Source organism: Loxodonta africana, chromosome 1 (assembly GCF_030014295.1).
Source record: "Loxodonta africana isolate mLoxAfr1 chromosome 1, mLoxAfr1.hap2, whole genome shotgun sequence".
NCBI classification, from domain to species: Eukaryota; Metazoa; Chordata; class Mammalia; order Proboscidea; family Elephantidae; genus Loxodonta; species Loxodonta africana.
The window spans coordinates 46,282,544-46,304,574 of record NC_087342.1 but is presented as its reverse complement, the minus strand read 5'-3'; the positions used below and the strand labels follow the sequence as shown (position 1 = coordinate 46,304,574).

Below are 22,031 nucleotides of genomic sequence, written 5' to 3'. Positions count from 1 at the left end.
CAACCTTTCTGTATAATCCCACTATATTTGGGTTACTGGTCATCTTAAAGAATGATCTCTCTGTTTCACCCTAAATAGAAAATGCTATTATCATGAATTAATATATATCTAGGCCCCCAGGATACCCCGTCACATTTCACTCTGGCATATGATGCTGATGCCTCCCTGAAAAAGTCAAAAAGAAAGAGTTGAGAGGTATATATTTTCAAATTTAGTTCAGGGTGAACTTCTAATCATTGTCCTCAACTGGTGGTTTAGTGAGAACATAAGGAGGTAATGCATAAATTATTCTTTAATGGATTTCAGAAAATAAACTATTTCCAGCAGGAAGTGTTACTATTTTTGCTTCTCTGCTGTCAGAGATCACAGAGTAGGGAGTGTTTAAAGATTCATGTTTTGCAGTCAGAAAGACCTAGATTTATGTCCGGGTTCTGCCAACTTACTAGCTCTATAACTTCGGCATTTTATTTCTCTTCTAAAATTTAGTTTCCACGTCAATAGGGCTATAGAGAGGATTACGTAAGACAATGTAAGTAAAATGATAAATACACTGCTTGAATTACTAAGTAATTGCTAAATGTATGTACGTTATTATTATGATCATCATCATTATTATTATTCAGTATTAAGAGTCTGTATAAACCAGATGCTATCGCGTCAACTCCAACTCATAGTGACCCCACGTGTGTCAGAGTAGAACTGTGCACTATAGGGTTTTCAATAACTGATTTTTCAGAAGTAGATGGCCAGGCCTTTCTTCCAAGACACCTCTGGGTAGACTCAAACCTCCAATCTTTCAATTAGCAGCTGAGTATGCTGTTTGTACCACAGTATAAGGTCTTATTAAGCAAGGACTCTGGCATTCAAGTATCACTTGTCCAACTTACTGTGTGAACTTGAATGAGTTATTTAACTTCTTTGTGCCTTCGTTTCCTCTTCTATGAAATGAAGACTTATACCATCTACCTCATAGGGTTGTGAACATGTGTATGTAAATCACTTAACAGCACTGTCCAATGTGGTAGCCGTTAGCATCATATGGCTACTGAGCACTTGAAATGTGAATGATGCAACTGAGGAAGTGAATTTTTACTTTGATTTAATTCTAATTAATTTTTATTTAAAGAGCCATGTGTGGCTTGTGACTACCATATTGGACAGCACAGACTTAGAACATTGCCTGACCATAGTAAAACCATTAGCATTATTTATTAAATGCTAACCTAAAGGTTAGTTGGTAGTTGGAAGCAGCAGTAGTACTGGTGCAGGTGATCCTAGTTCACAGTCAATTGCTTGTTACTAGCATGGGCCATAGACTGAGCAGCAGAAAAAAGTTCAGTTTCTAATAATACATGTAACACATGATTGAAAACACTTAAAATAAGGACTGTTGTGTGAACTAAGGAATCATGTGAATCACACTGCCAACTAAATTCTTTCTTATTTTTCCTCAAATGTTTTCCTTCATTTCAGCTTCAATTTTGAACACAGTTACACGTATTGGAAGGTATATACTCAGTGGAAAATACCTTGTGATTTCCTAACAAGTCACTTATTCCAAAAAGTGTGCATAAGTGTGTGTGTTTTAGGAACTTTCTTGTTTACTAAAGAATCAGAGTATTTGCTCATTATCATGAAACAGCATGTCAATATTTGTGAATGGTGTTTAACTTGGAAAAGCGTGATATTATGTGTCAATTTTTAAAAAGCAGATTTTTAAACAGATTATTAAAAAGAAAAAAAAAGTGCCATCAAATGTATGGGAAAAAATTGGGATGCTACTGAGTATGGCTTATGCTTTGTCCTTTTTTCTGACCTGACTAATGGATAATCTTCTTGATCTAACCTCGGCATTGCCTAAAGGCTCTCTTTACTCAGGGTTTTATGAGAGCAAGAAAATCGAAAGTATAACTATGCTGATACGGGATTATTTCTATAGTATGATAAAAGTAGGAGCTGTGCAGATTCCTAAGAGAATTAGATGCAAACAGACATTTCTCCCCGAAATCACCACAATGCTCGGCATTTCACAGATACCCCAGCACAGTGCATTACTTAAATCAACACACATGAAAAAACTGTGTAAGCTTCCTTTTCCTCAGAAGTGGGGGAAGGAAAAGGAATAGCTGCATTTAAATTTCCCAAGCAGAGAACGGAAAATCTGGTGACACGGTGGTTAAGTGCTACTGCTGCTAACCAAAAGGTCGGCAGTTCAAATCCCCCAGGAGCTCCTTGGAAAACTCTTTGGGGCAGTTCTACTCTGTCCTACACGGTCTCTATGAGAACAAATTGGCTCAAAGCCCTAAAAGGAAAACACCACAACCTGAAACCCCCCTTTCATCTGTCCACTCTCCCCAGCTTTCTTCCCCCTTCAGGATCAGGGAAGCCTGGGCAGTATTTACAAGCCAGTGCCAGGAGCTAATTACAGAGATGATATCTGGAAGCAAACTGATTAGGCATGACCAAACTGAAACATGTTGCCTTCAAGCCAATTCCAACTCACAGCGACCGAGGACAGAGTAAAACTGCCATAGGTTTTCCAAGGAGCAGCTGGTGCATTCTAACTGCCGACCTTTTAGTTAGCAGCCATAACTCTTAACCACTGTGCCACCAGGGCTCCAATTAGGCATGACACTTGAAACTATCCTAGAAAATTTAATCTTCTAAACATGTTTATATCTAAAGCCTATTCCTGAAGGCTTACACACATGGGCCAGCTTTTCAAATACAAAAATATCTGATTCACTGTCATCAGTGACCTGGAAGGGGGCACTTTGCTTTCCACACCATAGCAGTCTATGTAGAGCTAGCCCACCAGTATGGAAAGGGTTCTTAACCTGGAGTGCATGAGGTCCTAAAGGCCAGGGATAGTCTTCAAGGGTCAGTGAATGAATCCCCTCGTTCTATATTTGTCACTGTGTGGAGGAAGGATCGATAGCTATTACCAGATTTTTCTTAGGGAGCTGTAACCCCTGACTTGTTGTAATAGGGCATCATAGAGAAGACAGAAGGCTCCAAAACATTTTCCCCAGAAAGAATTAAAGTGAGCATAGCAAATGTGTTTGCCAATAGTATATCTGTACTAGTCCGACTTTCTCCAGTTTACAGAGCTTTTTTAAAATGTTATCCTCATCTTGTATTTTTTTAAATCCAAAGGTGTGTAAAAAAAATTTTTTTTTTCAATTTAGAAAAAATATATTGGGCACACTTGGGAACTGAACCAAGGTACCATGTAAAGTATCCTAATTATGTACTATTCTATACTTCCAACGTTTAAATTGATAGAGCGACAGGACATCTTAGAATAAAGTGACAATTTCCGTCTGTCTTCCAAATGTTTTGTCTATACCAGTGATTTTCAATCTGGGACAGATTTGCCCCCCAGGGGACATTTCGTAATAGCTGGAGATACTTTTGATTGTCACAACTGGGTGCTACTGGCATCAAGTGAGTAGAGGCCAGGGATGCTGCTAAATATCCTACAATACACGGGGCGGGCACTTCCCCGTAACATAGAATGATCTGTCCCAAAATGTCAATAGTGCCAAGGCTGAGAAACCCTACTGGTTCCATCACAGCCTTCAAATTAGGCCAATCCACCCATACCCCGTGTCCCAACCAGCCCATACAAGTAACTTGTGGTTCATGTCCCAGTTTGGCAATTATTCAGCCAGTCTCCTCCCCACTGAACCTTATTTATGCTCAGTCTCATCATCGTGGCTCCAAACTCCGACACTCCCCACCAATTGAAATCTTCCTTCCCCCCGCAGCTGGCATTTTGGATTTCATTACAAAATGTTTTTTGGTTGTTTTGTTGTTGGTTTCTCCAGCTCTTCTGGCCTCAGCGTCTTAGAGCTCAGGTTCTGTAGTTAGACTTGAACTTGAGTTCCAGCCAGGTCACTTAGTAGTTTCGAGTCAGTGTGCAAGTGACTTATTTCCCTTACAAATGAGAAAACCACAGTTTTCTCATTTGTAAGTTGACACAAATGGTTGGGGCCCAGAGGACCTGTTCGCAAGTTACTTAACCCAGCCAAACCAAACCTGTTGCCATCCAGTTGATTCCAACTCATAGCAACTCTGTTACTTAGAGCTTATAAGATCCATCCGTAGTGTTGCTGTGAGGTTTACTCCAGGCAGTATGTGGACGGAGGTTCTCAGCTCTGGTTGGGCCTTAGAAATCAGCAGGGGTGCTTAAACTGATCACAGGCTCCACCTCCTGAGATTCTGATTGTTGTGTGGAGTGAGTTTAGACAACAGTAGTGTTAAAAGTTCTCCTGGTGATTCTGTTGTGCATGTCAGGTTGAGAACCGCTGGTCCAAGCGTTGAACACCATGCCTCGTACACAATACATACTGTGGTCACCATTGCGGTCACTGTCTGCTCCAGCCCTAAACCCCCTGGACTCCAGCTCTTCACCCATCCCATCCCAAGAGACGGGAATTTACATAGTAACAAACACAGGGAATTGGCTGAAATTTTCATTTAGAAATTCCATAGACACAGATGTAAGTCACAAGCCATGGCGTGAAGAGTAAAGCCGTAAGATTTTATTCTTGACTCAGAATCAGTAAACAAGAGTCCTCTTCTCCGGGAAAGGTCCTTTCTGTTTACCTTCATTCATCAGAAATGCTTATTTCTGACTCTATTTCCTACTTCATACACTGGTTAAAGAGCAAGGTATAATAATGGCTAGGTTGCTTTACAGAAGACTCAAACAACCAGTAAGTTCCACTTTTAAACAGTTAACTAATCAAGCAGATAATTATTGGGCAAATATGTATTAGGTGTTCGAGTTGAAAGTGGGCTATAATATAAGATGAACTAAACAAATTTCCATGAGCATTGCTACTCTAGAAAAGTATAAGCTGTAACAGACAGAGACTTCATCACATACCACAGAGTACATGAACCATTTTACATGAGTTATCTCAGCTTACCGCTTTCACATGAAGGAAGAGCAATTATTATTACCTTGTTCCCAAGTTACCTACAGCTTATACAAGTGCATTCGTTTGGCATGCACAGCCCCCAGACAAGTAAACGAATCCTCCTATAGCTGTCTGGTCATTTTCCAACACATTGTATTGGTGTTGGGAAGATATATAATTCCAAGTGTGCTGTACATAGACACAGCATAAGAGCTGATAATAATAATGGCATTGTACATAGATTATCCCGTAGGAATATCAGTCCAGTTTTAGAGGCAAGAAAACTGAAGCTTATAAAGGTTCAGTAACTTACCCAAGATCCCACTGCTAGTAAGTGTTAAAGCTGGCGTGGAACTGTGGCCATCACACTTCACGCTCTGCCAGATACCCTATAGTTTTCAGAAGTGCCTCAGTGGCCAAGAGCTGTTATGGATCAACTCTCCAACAATTGCCTTATATATCTCTCCTGAACTCAAATGTGGTGGCTCCAGATTAAAGTCTTTGTCTTAGTATCCAGATTCTTCATCCTCAAGTTCAACAAGAAAGGATTTCCTCTTTCGACATATTTCTTTCTAGTGTGCCTAAGAGTAAAGAGGTAGAGATTTCCCAGAGTGTATTCTACCATTTGAATTCAGGAATTTTCCAAGTCCTGGCAGGAAACGTGAGCCCCATTCAGAAGCATGGTTCACTTGGTGTCCCTCACCACAGAAATCTGTTCTACACCAAATGGATTTCCACCTCCCGCTGACGAAGAACAGCCAGTGGCTACAGCTATTAACCTCATGCTAATTAGGTTGGCATTTATAATGAGAAAAAAAGTGTTGTTCTAGTTAGTAATTTTCCATCTTTTTCTCTATAAGTATTCACCAGTCAGAGCAATAAGTTCTCTCATCATACTGGTTCCATTGCCAACAAGTACCCATACTGTACACCATAAGCAAATGTGAAGCTGGTTAGGTAGACAGGAGAGCAGAAAGAGGTTTCGGTTGTTACTAATGAGCTACCTTCTCCCCTCACTCATTTATCTCATAGGTCCATGGAGCTAAAGTAGTTGGTTCTGACATGGTTGTGACAGTAGAGTTCACCAATCCTTTAAAGGAAACTCTGCAAAACGTCTGGATTTACCTGGATGGTCCTGGACTCACGAGACCAAGAAGAAAGCTGTTCCGGTAAGGGCTGAGGGGTGGGAAGTGAGGAGAGAGGGATGGGTTTGTGGAGAGCTCTCTCTCTCTCTCTCTACCTGTCTATCTCTATCTCTATGTCTCTCTTTTACTCCTTCCTAAGCTTACAGCTAATCCTCCATGAAAATGCCTGACAAGATACTACCCCCATATTGCCCATTTATGTGGAGCACGGAATAAAAATGGGTTTGACCCACTCCCATCATTTAATCCTTAAAACCACCTTAATGAGGTAGGTGTTATTATTATCTTCCTTCTGTAGCTGAGAAACTCAAGGTTTTGAGAAGTTGACTGGTCTACTCCAAATTATGCAGCTTTTAAAAGTAGAACAAGGATTCAGATTCAGGGTGGCTGATTCCAGAACCCAGTGTTCAATCATTGTGCCGTACTACCAGTTACCAGTTGCTGTTAATTCTGACTCGTGGCGACCCCATGTGTGTCACAGTAGAACTGTGCTCCACAGGGTTTTCAGTGGCTGAATTTTCAGAAGTAGATTCTTTTTTCAAATTGACTCGATGGCAATGGGAATGGGTTAGATTCTTTTTTCACCGGCACCTCTGGATGGACTCAAACCTTCAAGCTTTTGGTTAGCAGCTGAGTGCATTAACCATCAGCATCACCCAGGGACTGTCATACTGCCTCCTCATATATCAATTCTACTAGTATCGAGTACCTACCATGTGTCAGATATTGTGCTGACAGATGCCTCTTTTCATGGGACCCTTCCTTTCCAATCCCACCTCACAGATTTTACCGAGCCAAGCACCTTTCTCTAGAACTGTTGCGTTCAGTAGAAAAAGGTTGAGGCTAACAAGGTCTCAACTTGGTTCCCCATCCAGGGGATCAAATACTACTTCAGGCTCTGCAATAATATGAATGAAATTAAGCCTTTTCTCACCCAGCACCATCAGACTATGCCCTATAGGTCTCTACCTCTGTGACATGTATTGACAAAGAGCCCATCACTCAACAAGACAGCCCATTCCATGGTCAGGTAGCTCTAAGTGTTAGGAAGCACCTTTTCTATCTCTTAGTTCTACCAACAATCCTAGTTTTGTCATCTGGATCTGTGCAGAGTAAAACCCATTTCTCTTCCCCCTAACAGTCTGCAAATGTTTGAAAACAGCTGTCACGGCTTCCTTAAGCCTTCTCTATTGGGGGTCAAACACCTGCCCTGACTCCATCCCTCTCGCTTCTAATGGGGTTCAGCTCCCTCCCTCTCCCAGGACACTCCAATTTGTCAGTGCTGCTCTTCAAGTCTGACACCCAGAATGGATCCCAATCTTTGAGGCTTATTACTTTCATTCCTACTAAAGAAAAGTCCATGTCAGCATCAATCAATCTAGCACATTTCCTGTGGGGTGACCTTGTAAGGCACTGAAAGGAAGGTGGAGGACTTTGTTGCTTGGAAAACTGCTTTTTGACTGCATATGTTAGGAATTTTCCCAGCGCCCTTCAAGGAATCTGCCCCACTCTGCCGTCTATGGAGACAAGTGCAAGGTTTCACTCACTCCTGGTCCACCTGTAAAAGAGGATTTGTCCACTGAGGGCTCCCTGCATTCCTTGCAAACACCATACAGGGCTCACAGCTTCTGCTTCACCATTTAAGAGTTTTGTTTTTGTTTTTGTTTTAATGCTGGCTGATGCAATCAACAACAGAGAAAATAATCTTAGTGCTTTAAAAAAATGCAAGCAGGAAGCATAACAACCTTCCTGTGCTAATAGGAAAGTTGCAGGAAAAGAGAATTAAATTAGAAATCAACCCCAGCTCGAGGGAGAGGTCAGCAGAGATAGCCCTACTTTCGTCAGAGACGACAGTCTCACCCGCCCGTTCTCGCACCTTCCCACTCTAATCAGATGCAAGATTCGCTTAGGCAAAGTGAAACACGCTTCTTCTTCCAAAAAGCCCCCTGCTGTATCCAATTTTTCATTCTCAAACAGAAGACGACAAGCTGCAGCTTTGTAAGTCCGGAAACCTCCAGCTACCTTTGCTCCTTGGCTGCACCAAAGTGTACAGATTTCAAGAATGCTGCCTTGATCACATACCAGCCCACAGAAAGGGACATCCTGTGTTTTAGAAAAAGATGACTCCACACACAGGGCAATGGCCCACCACTTGGGAGGTATAGGACTTACAGTAGGTTGAGTCCCCTTGGCTCTGCTTTTTGTTAATATTTGGCATCTCCAGTACGAGAAAAAGTGGCTTTTTTTTTTTTTTCAGTAAAATGACAGAAGAGGTCACTCCCTACATGGACATAGTAAATGTCCCATCCATATTCTGGTTTAAAGTACTATTCATAGTTAAGACCAAAACACAGGTCTATAGCTAAGAAGACAAAGAGATTCTCAATCACTTACGGGAACCCAGATCCAGGATGGACTCTCTCCCAGGCAATGGAAGCTCTGTTTCTCAGAACCAGTTGCCATGGAGTTGACTTCAATTCATGGCAACCCCATGTGTGTCAGAGTAGGACTGTGCTCCACAGTTTTCAATGGCTGACTTTTTGGAAGTAGATCACCAGGCCTTTCTTCCAAGGTCCCTCTGGGTGGACTGAAACCTCCAACCTTTTAATTAGCAGCTGAGCACAGTGCTGTTTGCACCACCCAGTGACTCTTATTTCTCAGAAACTGTCAAAAATTGGAAAGAGCATGAAACAGAAAATATATGTGTCTTAGGCTGGGTTCTCTAGAGAAGCAAGACCATTGAAGCATATATATAGAGAGAGAGAGAGGGAGTGAGAGACAGAGAGATTTATATCAAGGAAATGGCTCACACAGTTGTAGAGGCTGGCAAGTCCCAAGTCTGAGGGTCAGGCATCAGGCTGGAGACTTCTTCTGACTCTTATCACTGCAGGAGCTGATGAACCCAAGATTGGGAGATCAGACAGCAGGCCACTGCTGGCTCATGGGCTGTGTAGGCTGACAAAATCCCAAGATCAGCAGGCAACATGGCAGGCTGTTGGTTCAAGTCCCAAGAACTGGCGGTCAGATGATGATGGGCTGGATACAGGATCCAGAGCAACTGGGCGAGTTTTGTCAGAATGTCCATATATATACTGGATGCAGGCCACATCCCTGAGGAAACTTCCATTACAACTGATTGGCTGATCACAACAGATCACATCATGGAGAATGTCTACATCATTACATAACTGCCAAACCACTGAGAATCATGGCTTAGCTAAACTGACACACAACCTTAACCATCACAAAATATTACGTAGGCTGGATGAGGGACTTTGGAGCCCGCCCCACTTGCTCTGTGTCCTCCTGACTCAGGCACACACCTACACAGCCAAGACCTAGGCCAGCCAGCAATGCTTCCATCTCATCAGATACTTAGAAACACTTCACTGTACTTTGTGCTGCTGAGATCTGATCAAAGAGGGACAGATCCATGTAACAACTTGGACCCCTAAAAGTGCAATTCTGTAGAACTGGAACCCTTTTCAAGACTGTATTCCTTTCTAAGGTACACATCTTGAGTAGGCAAGGGGATCATCACACCCACCTGCCCACCATACCCTTCCAGGGCCCCATAATTGAGGGGATCTCATGCTCAAAGCACTGGGCTTGGGCAGGCGGAGCTGGTGAGCAGGGAGTTGAAACCAGGAAGAAGAGCAGTGTGGGTCTCGTTCCTTGCTCAGGGTTCAAGCCACCTGTCCTCTGAGATGCCTGATGTCCCTGCTCCCCCTTGCCTCCCGCCTGCCTCAGATGCTCCCAGGTTCTGCTGCCACAGACACTCAGCTTTTAAGTCTCTGCATTTGATACTTCCAGAACATCAAATAATTTATCTTCCAAATTCACTTTTCCCTTTAAAAAATTAGGTTCAGTGAGTTATTTCAAGAGAAAAATTCCCTGACTTTGTGAATTTGGTTTAAATTTTCAGTTTCCTGAGTAGGACAAAGATGGAGGGTTAGACACACAGAAGACAAACCCTGGGTAGTTGCAGTTTATTGTAATAATAATCCCATTTGCCTGCATGCATTCAAGATGATGAATGGCCGGTAGAGCCTGATGGCTCAGCACATTACTGAGAATCATCCATCACAACGTCTATCCCCAGGCAAACAGGATTATTCCAATATTACCCGCTTGCCAAATATGGGCAAATGGTTTTATTCTTTTCTCTTTCTGTGCATATTTATGTGGGCAAACACACATTAGACATGCACCCATTTCTTCACATGTGTATTCATCTGTGGATAAACACACACATAGACGTGTCTGTATTTTTACATGTGTATGCATCTGAAGGAAAACGCACACATAGGTTTTATCTGTATCTTCACATGTGTGTATGTATCTATTGGTAAACACACACAGACATGTGCCTCTCTACCTTCATGTGTTTATTTATCTGTGTATTTATGTCAATAAATGCACACGTAGACATGTGTCTGTATTTTCACATGTGTATGTATCTGTTGGTAAACACACAGACATGCATCTTATCTTCACGTGTATATAAATCTATCAGTAAACACGCATATAGACATGCACCTGTATCTTCATGTATGACCATCTGTATCTGTGCACATCAGCACGTGGAGTTTTATGAATAAGAGCAAAGAACGAGGATAAGCTCAAGGATTTAGTTTCTGTTTGAGGTAGTTACCTGCATGACATGGTCCAGGCCAAACCCCTAAGCAGGACAGCTGTTTCACAAAGTGTTTCTTGAGGGAGCCAGGGTAAAAATAGCACAGCTATTGGGAAATACCATAAAGCTTTTATCTGTGTTGAATCGATCATTGTAGATTACAGACAGAGAATTGTTTCCCTGCATACAGGCAGGAGAAGCTTACTTTCTTCAATTATTTTGCAGAGAGTCAGGCAAACAGCAGCCACAAAGGTGGTGATGAATAATAACAACAGCATTGACAAGAAGACATGTCTGACACTTTTTGGCACTCACCATGTGCCAGCACTGTTCCAAGTGCAGCACAAATAGTAACTCATCCTAGCCTCTCCACGTCCTATTCAGTACTATCAGTGTCCACCTTTCACAGGTGAGAAAACCAATAGTGAGGTCAGTGTTTTTCAAATCTTGGAGCAACCTAGGTAGGTGTGTATGCATTTGTCTCCTGATTTAGTTTTTATATAATTGATTAAAATGATTGGCACAGCTACATTTATAAAGTACAAAAATTAAGAAGAGTTAGCAAACATCCAATTAATTTAGACATTTTAGATTGCCAGGGTCAAAGTCAATTTCTGGGGTAGCCCCAGAGAGAGCTCCCAAGGCCTTAGGTGCCTTTCCCTATCCACTAGCTGCTGATATGAGAGAGGAAGGATTTCTTACTTAATGTCTGGAATTCTGAGATGTGGGGCTTTTCCTCTCTTCTCTTGTGAATGTACTCCATGGTCAGCTGAAATGCTACTGCTTTACTGACACTTGAGTTCTAACTTGATACAGACTAGGTCAGGCACAAATATATGGACCCAGGTTTCCCCTTCACTTAGGCTCTATCTACAATAGGGTTGTACAGCCCACCCCCAAGGGCAGATGGGCCTCAGGTAGCTCAGGTCGTGGGCCCTCCTGACTCTCTTTGACAGTTCCCCTTCCTTGCAACCCCTCCCACCGCCACCCAGTCGAGAGTGGCAGCCATCAGCCCCTGCTCCTTTGGTCCCCCAGTGCACTCGGTGGTGCCTAGTAGGACTGCCTCGTTCCAGTCTCTGACCTCTGACTCAGAGGCCTTTGGGGTCTCTCCATAGAGCTCCCCTGAACAGCTCTTCTCTCTTTTCTGAGCACAGAGCATCTTCTTTGTGTCTCCCAACATGTCTCTGTTCCTGAAGTTAAGCCATCCTTTTCTGACCTCAGTTCTCCCCAGAGTCCCACTTCCCTCACAGTCCTGAAGTTCCACATCGTGGGTGCTGGTGGGAACGGTAGGAATCAGCCCACTGGAATGCAGTCTGGCTCAGCCATTCACTAGCTGTACAATCCGGGAGGAGCCACTTGATGTCTTCGAAATGGACCTTCCTTGTCTCTAATCTGGAGGCAATAACACCTTCCTCTCAATCCTTCACTCCCACTTTTCCACTCCTCTGAGGCAGACCCTCCCAGACCCCAGCCACCCGCCAAGTCCACATACCATCTGGGGAAAGAGATTTTGACACAAGACTCAGCCTAATCATCAAAGTCATAAACACTGCTTTGAGGCCTGAGCTAGCTGATTTGCCATTTTATAAAAAATAGTTGCCATTGAGTTGATTCCAACTCATGGTAAACCCCATGTTTGTCAGAGTAGAACTTTGCTCGTAGGGTTTTCAATGGCTGATTTTTTGGAAGTAGATAGTCAGGCCTTTCTTCTGAGGTGTCTCTGGGTGGCCTTGGACTTCTAACTTTTGGGTTAGCAGCTGCGTATGCTAACCATTTGCACAGCCAGGGACTCTACTAAGTAAACCAGCCACGTAGCTACTGTTCCCTTTACTTTCAACTCAGCCTAAAGGTTGGGCATAGCCTGAGAATTATCTTTGCCTCAATGTCACCATAACCTGCTGATCTGGTAAATTCTGTCAAACAACAAATTAAGCTGCTGAGAGATGGAGGAGCAGCTGAACCACTCATTTGTCTTCCTGTAAATAAAGAAAGAAAAAAGCTGGTGTGACTGAGAAAGCAACAACTAGCTAATATTTACTGAATGGTCACCGCATGCCAGTCTTATGTGAGGCTCTTTGCTTGGATTATTCACTGAATTCTTACAACAGTCCTAGGAGGTAAACACTGCATTATCCCCATTTTACAGGGGAGAAAAGGAGTCCCTGGGTGGCACAAATGGTTAAGTGCTCAACTACTAGACAAAAGGTGGCGGTTCAAACCCACCCAGAGATGCCTCAAAAGAAGGACCTGGTGATCTGCTTCTGAAGGACTGCAGCCTTGAAAGCCCTGTGGAGCACTTCTACTCTGCACACATGCGGTCACCAGAGTCATAGTCAACTCAAGGGCAAATAACAACAACGACGCAGGAGAAAACACACTTAGAGAAGTACAATAAATGACCTAAGGTTACACAGTGGAGAAGTGAGAAAGTCAAGTTTTGGGCCCAAGTTTTCTGGCTCCAGAGCCCATGCTTTTAACCACATACAAAAAATCTCATTATACAGACACACGGTCATGACACACTATTTAGATAGCAATGTCTTTGATTTTTTACAATTAAAATGGATGCATTCACCCCAATTAGCTTTTCTCTGTATAGCTCCATCTGACACGCAGATATAATCATTAAAATAAACTTCACATATAATAGTGTTCACTTTGATACCAAATTTATCATATAGTAGAAACAAGGTCAGTATTCACTTGGTATTAATCATTGCAGATATATCACAATTTCCATTTTCATAACTTCTAAGCACCCCAAGCTGTTACTTACAGCAGCTTTATATAGAGTCCCTGGGTGTGGGAAATGGTTAATGTGTTCAGCTGCTAACCATGAGCAGGAGTCAACTCAATGGCAACTGGTTTTTTATGTCCCCAAATCCATTGGAATGAAAATTCAGTAGGCAACAATTTCAGCAACCATAGAGTAACTTTGAGAACCAGCTGAGTTTCCATCTGAACTACTCCTATTTGTAACAAACGCTACCTTGTACCAAGCACATGGAACAGATTGTGCTGTGTGAAGGCAGCCAAGTCTTTTGATATGCAGCAAGTCTTGTTAAAATCCCTCATTTTGCTTCCTGGCCTTCAGATTTGCATGAAATTCAAAATAGAATACACCCTATTGTACTAGCAGAATCTGGAAAGAACATGCAACTCACTAATTCTAGCTCTTCCACTGTCTAGGTCATTGGGCTGAGTGAGCTTGGATGAGTCCCTAGGCTCTTTAGGATCTCAGTTTCCTCATCTGTTAAATGGGACACTTGGACTAAGTGATTTCTAAAGTCCCTTCCAAGTCTGACATGCTGTGTCTTAGTAATTCCATGAAAATAGCCAGGCCCAGAGGTCCATGGTAGACCAGCCAGCACATGCTCTCCCTTGGCCCAGCAAGCAGACCCTAGGGATTCTCAAAGAACACCTTGTAGGAAGCTCTTAGTACTGAAGAAAAGGAACATCTTCTTGCTTGAGAAATAAAAACACGTGAAAAAGTAAGCAGAGTGGTCAGAAAAGGTGAAGTACAATGTGCAGTAGTAGAGAGAATGCAGGCAGTCCTTAGATTATGAATGTCCCACTTCCTGATAACTTGTACTTAAAAACGGACTGTCATAAAGCCTATTACATTAAAAATTTGGGTTAAATTCATACAATGATTCATAATAACGAACGCACACGCTACTTTGTGATGCTCATGAATACATTGTGTGGTTTGGAAGTGTTTCATGTGCATAGAAAGGTATTTACTATATGCTAAGAAAACATTTGACTAACTGATAATAAATAAGAACCGTATGTACCTGTTCCGACTTACCTGCAAATTCGACTCTAAGACAGAGTCAGGAACAGATCTTGTTTGTAACCCTGGGACTGCCTGTATTGGTTTGGAAATCAGATAAACAGGAGTTCAAATCTCACCTCTGTCAATTTATCAGCTATATAATCTTGGAAAAGTTATTTCACTTATTTAACTCTCCAATTTTCTTAATTATAAAATGTATAGAATAGTACCTGCCTTGTTGGGCTGTCATACGTATAAACACGCCTATGCTGTCTTCCTCCGGAGGCTTGCAAGGGATGATATGTGTGAAGTACCCCAGAGAAGCTTCAGTTCCCCCTGAGCCTGATAATCTCAGCCATCCTGGGACTGGGCTTGGCCTGGAGGCTTACGAGGACCTCAGAGCATGGGCTGGGAGGATGAGGAGAACACTGGGACCAGAAAAGGCTGGCCCAGTTATCAGGACGCTCTAGGGCACTGGCAGCCACAGTCAAGTAGTAGAAAGATACATGGATGGAAGGACCCAATGGTGGAAACAGGATTAGATGAAGGTTTACATGAAGATAGAAAAAGTCAGATGGCAGCAAGCAGTGTGATGTTCCAGGGGCTGGTCCTGGGAACAAGTCTCTCCCAAGGGGATTGGTAACAGCTTAATCATGTGTCAGGTCCTAGACCGAGGCAGCTGGGGGATTCATACAGGACTGTAACCCAGAAGGCAATAGAGTACTAAACATGAACGAGGCAGAAGGTAGGTCATATAGGTGAGGCTGATGGGGAGGGTTTGGGGACAAGCTCGAGTTCAGCTGGCTCATGGCTGCAAGGGGCTCACCCCAACTCCCCACCCTGGGTGGATATGTCTACTGGGAGGTCAGTGGAAGGCACCATGGCCAATAGTATGGTCACTGAGGGCTCTGGCAGAGCATCAGGAAGGGGGATCTTTGTGTTGGAATTTACGAAACCAGCCAACCAAGCCCTTCCACCATAAACTGAGAAACAGAGAGCAGCGACTGACAGGGGTTCAAACTGCTACCTGACCAAGGTGGGAAGCTGGGTCTTCTCTTCCAGGGAGTAACACCTGTCCTCTCTTTTCTACTGTTTCAGTGAAATCCGGCCCAACGCCACCGTGCAGTGGGAAGAAGTATGTCGACCTTGGGTCTCTGGCCGTCGGAAGCTTATAGCCAGCATGACCAGTGACACCCTGAGACACGTGTACGGCGAGCTGGGTGTGGAGATTCAAAGACAACCTTCTGTGTAAAAGCACTGAAGGCCTCTTACAGTCTTGGCCAAGGATGTTCCAACACACAAATAGTCAGCTCTTGCTTTAACTTAGGTGCAAAGGCCCAGATAGCACTGGATAAGACCCCAGAGTAGGGGTGCCATGTGTTCCAAGACACACTTTTTCAAACCCAGGCTATTCAGCATGAAAGTCAGTTTTTAATTGCCAGCTTCCAAAGGATTCTGAGTATTAACTTTAATTAAGCTCTAATTAAGCTCTCATAGCTCATAAGAGTAAAGGTCATCATTTATCATCTGAAATGGCTGCAAATTCAAATATCAGAGGACTTCCTTTAGCTGAGGGGTTTGCCCAATACCAGGCTTCATTTAAAACAAGACTTCTGGCTCCTTATTCTGCCCCATAGGGGTAACACACTCCCCAAAAGGGAGGGAAGCACGTGATTTGGGCCATCGAAATCTATTCCTTTTTCTTGGATTCAGGTTCTACCCTCTGTGTCAGAATATTTTTCCCACCCACAAATTGAGCACAACATCATTTTTCTGCTTGGCAAAGCCAGGGAAAGGTCTTTCATCTCGCACCTGCAGCAAAGTGACTGCCTGCCAAATTTCACAGATTTACCTTGTGCAAAGATGTGGCCCGTATTAACAAATTGCATTTGTGGGAAACTTAATCACTTAAGAGGAGATAAAAAAGCAACACTCAAATCTATTAAATAATGTAGTTTTATGATGCATTTTATAGGAGCCCTCACACTGTGGCCTGATCAGCAGGAACCAATATCCTTTACGTTAACCCTTTTTGGGGTACAGTACTTGGAAGTGACGAGGCTGGTTTGGGACAGGAGGGATGAGGGACTCGCCTCCTTAATTTGTGATTGTACTTCATCTCTCTGTCTGGAATCATCTCCTGTGCACTATAATGCAGGCCTAGGTACTTTGGCAGAGGTAGAATAAGCCCAATACGTTGGAGGAGCTGGAAGATTTAGTGAGCAGACGCGTGGGAGGACTGGCAGCCACTCTCTTGCCCTTCCCATGCCCCACATCAAGACCTCAACTGAGCGCCCAGGGGCTAAAAAGTAATATGGGGTCGGCCTTGAAAATAGCCAATAGGTTCAGACCCAATGCCAGAGGTTGCTGATGGCATTTGTATTATGCACCAGGAGACAAGGCTGCCTGGTATTTATTTGCAAGGCTGATTTATGGTCAGCATTTCCCACTGATATGCCTAGGGTGTGATTTAGGTCACTAGATTATGAGTCTTTGCAAAAAAATGGACAGAAGAAGGGAGTTGGAAGAAAGCAGAGCAGAATGCCCTGGTCAGTATAACTACAATTTTAGGCTTTTGAGACTGTTTTTTGAGGCTGTTCCTGAGCCTTCAGCACCAAGAATCCATGAAGATCAGGTGGTTCTCACTATAGGCGCATCATACCTAACTCTATTAAGTAATCTCTTGGCGTTTTCCAAGCTTTCCAATACCCAATTTTAAAATTAAATGCATTTTGCTAGACTATTAAACTAGCTTGACTTCATGTATTCTTATTAACTAGAATGTAATAGAAGCTTAAAATAAAGTTAACCTGATTATGTTTGCATCCACACAGAAGTAAGCCCTCTTCATTTTCAGCATATCATACTAGCTGCACTGTTCCAAAAACCTCCCTCAAGAGTAGACAGCCCATCCTGGATGGGAATACAAACATTTCTCCTTTAAAGAGAATTACTCTAATAGGTATTGATGTTACAGTTAGCTTCCCTCACTTCCATCTCTATATATCATTAACCACATTCACTGAAGGAAGAAGTTTGCATATTTAGTTCAAAAAACAGCTTTCAGAAACTATAAAATCTCTGTACTTTCTGTCTTAGTTATCTAGTGCTGCCGTAACAGAAATACCACAAATGGATGGCTTTAACAAACAGAAATTTATTAGTCTGGTAGGCTAGAAGTCCAAATTCAGGGTGTCAGCTCCAGGGAAAGGCTTTCTCTCTCTGTCGGCTCTGGACAAAGGCCCTTCTCATCAATCTTCCCCTGGACAAGGAGCTACTCCATACAGGAACCCCAGATCCAAAGGATGCAGTCTGCCCTTGGAACTCTTTTCTTGGTGGTATGAGGTTCCACTGTCCCTCTGCTCACTTCTCTCTTTTATATCTCAAAAGAGATTGGCTTAAGACACTATCTAATCTTGTAGATCTCACCAATATGACTGCTGCTAATGCATCTCATTAACATCATAGTGATAGGATTTACAACACACAGGGAAATCACATCAGATGACAAAATGGTAGACAATCATACAACTCTGGGAATCATGACCTAGCCAAATTGACAAATATTTTGGGAGGTTACAATTCAATCCATGACACTTTCTCATGAGTGACCTCGTAAATCATTGTGGTACATCAGTGGACAATGCTGCATGTATACCTATCATGGTGAACACCAGTTATGGTCTTAGAAGAGAGATGGCAAATACACATAGGGCATCCTATATTCATGGCAGACATCACTGATCAATTGTAGCTCAGATTGGGCTTCATAATCCTTCTCAATACAGTACTCCAGACAGTTACTACTAACTGAATGAAGTTGCCACTCAAGATGAAATCTACTGCCATCCCTGCCTTAGAACCAGCCCATCCCTTTGACACTGGGATTCCCACACTATCTAGTAATGCCATGGCTCTAAAAATAATATTCTAGCAATGCTAACAAGTAATGTGTCTCAACTGGCAGAAAAGACCCTGAATTGTAGTTTCTGCCTGTGCTAGTCCTCTCTGTTTCTGTACAAATTCTTATTTGTGTTTAGACCTTCAATGACAAAAGAAAGGTAACAATACTTAGTGTTACCAGAAAGTACTTCTAGGGAAAGTAGCAAACAAACCTTAACAATAGGACACTCACAACTATAGACAGACAGATGGACAAATAGATACCATATTATATATGTAAATTAACTATATATATGCAAATATATATGTATATATTTCAAATAATTTAACATCAAGTCAGGAGGTAAACGCAATTATTGCCAAACAGTAGATGAAGAAGCTAATAAGACCTAGGAAGCCACAGGTCATGGCAAATCAATCTGGGGATAGGAGCAGACAATAAAAGCTAATTGAGTTTTCAAGAATACCCATAAGCTGTATACTCTTTAAATGGAGCCCTAGTAGTGCAGTGGTAGAGTTATGGCTGCTAACTGAAAGGTCAGTAGTTCAAATCCACTAGCTGATCCTTGGAAACCCTATGGGGCAGTTCTACTCTGTCGTATAGGATCGCTGTGTCAACAGGTATACTCTTTAAATCTCTTGTTTTCTCCCCCAAATTTTAAGGATGTTGGATTAAAAACCAACTTCAAGCCTCTTCAAAGAGCTACAGTATAACAACAAATAAAAATATATTGCAATTTATAATGAGAATCTGGAAGAAAATAGAATTAGTGCTAGACTCTTTGACACTCAAAAGGCACGAAATCCCAGGTGGAAGATCACTGTTTATAAACACCCATCCAATGTCACTGTAAAGTCAATAAATAGTCAACCAGCCCAACCATTCCCATTCACCTTTTCAACCAACCCGCCATCCCTATCTCCTCACCATCCAGAGAGCCAGCCATCCTTCCAAACTGCTGTCCATCCTTTTTTCCAACCATCCGTCTATCCATCATTCACTAATACATGCATGCAAGCATGAATTCAGCAAGTATTTATTAAACATCAGGCATCACACTAGACCTTGGGGTCCACCCTCATGTCTCTTTTAAAGGAAAACCTCTCCAACTTAGCACCCAAGGAATTAATTGTTTCTGGAGAACCTCATTCCCACCTTAGAGCAAGTTTAGCCTTCTGTTTTCAGCATCTCAACTCATTCAGACTCAGCTCTACCTTCATAAGTACTTAGGTGTCTACAGAAGAATGAAAATAAGATTAAACAAAAACTTGTGATGTGTCTGTCCAAAATCACTTTATAAAAACAAGCACATACATAAGGGAAAAGACAAAACACCTCAGCTGCAGAGGAAGAAGAACAAGGAATTTGTGCTCATCCTAATTGCCAGGAGTTACACTAAGCATCTTCTGTCTCTAGAAAAGACGCTTCGTAAGCTGGCTGCTAGTGCAATTCATGAACTCCTATTAATGTTCACACTAATCGTTGCTTTAGGACTTAAGTAATTATACAAGCAATGTTTCACCATACCTGAAACTAACAGACATAAAAACCAAACTGAAACCCTTGCTATTGAGTCAATTCCGACTCATAGCAACTCTATAGGACAGAGTAGAACTGCCCCATAGGGTTTCCAGGGAGCAGCTGATGGCTATGAACTGCCGACCTCTTCTTTAGCAGCCGAAGCTCTTAACTACTGCATCACCAGGACTCCAACATAGGGGGTCTAAATGAGTATTTTCTCTTAATAAAAACAAGTGCCGATAACACAAAGAGGGTTCTTTTCTATCTGGGTTTAAGCAAGTTTAAAAAGTGGGAAAATGCAGCATGAAAAGAAGTTACAGTTAGATTTAGAATTTGTTTTCTTAAAGTGGCAGGTTATAAATGACCACAGATTTTTTACACTCTGTCATTGAGAGATGTCCACATCTTATCTCCTCCCCTTGATTCTAGGCAGGTCCTGTGACCTCTTTGGTCAACAGAATGTGGTGGAAATAACACTGCCAGTTCTCAGACCCAGGTCTTAGGAGACTGGTAGCTTCCACTGCTTATCTCTTGAAATCGTCTCCATAGAAGCCCTGTGCTTCCATGTAAAAGTTCAACTACGCTGAGACCTCCATGCTGGAGAAACCACATGGAGTTGCTACTGTGAACAGTCCTACCTGAGCCCAGCCTTCCTGTTGTCCCTGCTAAGGCACCAAACATAATAAGAAAATCATCTTGGGCAATCCAGATTGGTCCATCTGCCAGCTGGACATCACTAAGTGACCTCAGTCAATGCCACCTTGAGCAGAAGAACCACGCTTCCAGGCTTTGCCCAAATTTCTGACTCACAAAATCATGAGACATGATAAAATGGTTGTTGCTTTAAATGGCTAAGATTGAGGTAGTCTGTAATGCCATGAGACTTAACCAGATCACTTAGCCTAACAATCTCAGGAAGGAAAGCAACTCACTCATTAACATTATTCTCTTCTTTAATGCAATGCTCAGTGTTTTTAAAGATCATACTTTCTTTCTGGAAAACAGATACATGATACAGGTATATAGAGAGGTAGATTAGATAGATATAGATATGCAGATAGATATGTATAGATACATCTGTTTGCTCCTCTAACTCTCCACAGATTTCTTGAAGAAACCTAGCACATGGACTTCCATGTCTAATTGTTGAAATCTTGCCAGTTCCTTTAACTCTTCCTTTCAAGCCATGGTTTTCTGGACCCTTCAACTCCCTCTTCTCCACCAAGATTTAGTTAAATGCCATTAGGGAAAACTTTAAGATGAGAGAGGGCGCAATGAGGATGGTAGTCCTTTCTCACAGAGATTTAGGAAAGTGGAGCCACCCCATCGTGAACCTCAAAGAGATGTCAGATCCTCCACTACCCCCATGAACTCGGCTTCCCCACAAGCTGAAGCCTCTGGGAATGGCCCAGCATTCCGTTCACAAGCCTACATTCCATTCCCCCCCTCCCCGACCCCGACATTCAAAAATGCCTTAATTTGCACACAGGTTTACACCAATTTAACTCCAATTATGTGAAACAGGGGTGGTGCAAATGGTTAATGCACTCAGCTACTAAATGAAAGGTTGGGAGTTTAAGTCCACCCAGAGGCACCTCAGAAGAAAAGTCTGGCAATCTGCTTCAAAAAAAATAAGCCATCAAAACCCCTGTGGAGCACACATGGGGCTCTGACACACATGGGGCTTCTTTGAGTCAGAGTTGACTCAATAGCAACTGTTTTTTATGTGAAACAAAATAGAATATAGTAATTTATTTTTATGTTAGTTCTATCTAGACCCAAAATTTGCAGCCACTGTGACAGGTAAGACCAATAATGGCCTAAAATCAGGAGTTTCAGATGAGTGAGAAACCACTCATGGAAGCAGGAAATCAGTCACCCTTTGTCCACGATTGATGCCAATGACCCTAGAATAGAGTCTTGCTGTCTAGAAATGTGTTGCCATTGCTCACCAGTGGCCATAATGAGTTAGCCATTCTCCTGCCCAGGCTCTGATCTACAAGGGCCTTTGGATCACAACTGGGGCCCAACTCTTTTTGCAGATCCTTCCATCAGCATACTGTCAAAGACCCACAGAAGGTCCATATCCAGGTGATTTCCCTGAGATCTCAACAGGATG

At 42.5% G+C, this 22,031-nt stretch overlaps 1 protein-coding gene across 1 annotated transcript in view; it reads left to right on the top strand.

Annotated features, from left to right (window-relative positions):
• Positions 1-17,345, top strand: part of F13A1 (coagulation factor XIII A chain) — a 235,395-nt gene extending 218,050 nt beyond the window's left edge. The window contains exons 14-15 of the mRNA XM_003417863.4: positions 5,961-6,097; positions 15,586-17,345. Of these exons, the coding sequence (XP_003417911.1) occupies positions 5,961-6,097; positions 15,586-15,739 (291 nt within the window). The 3' untranslated portion in view covers positions 15,740-17,345. The remainder of the gene's footprint in view (positions 1-5,960; positions 6,098-15,585) is intronic.
• Positions 17,346-22,031: the final 4,686 nt, after the last annotated feature.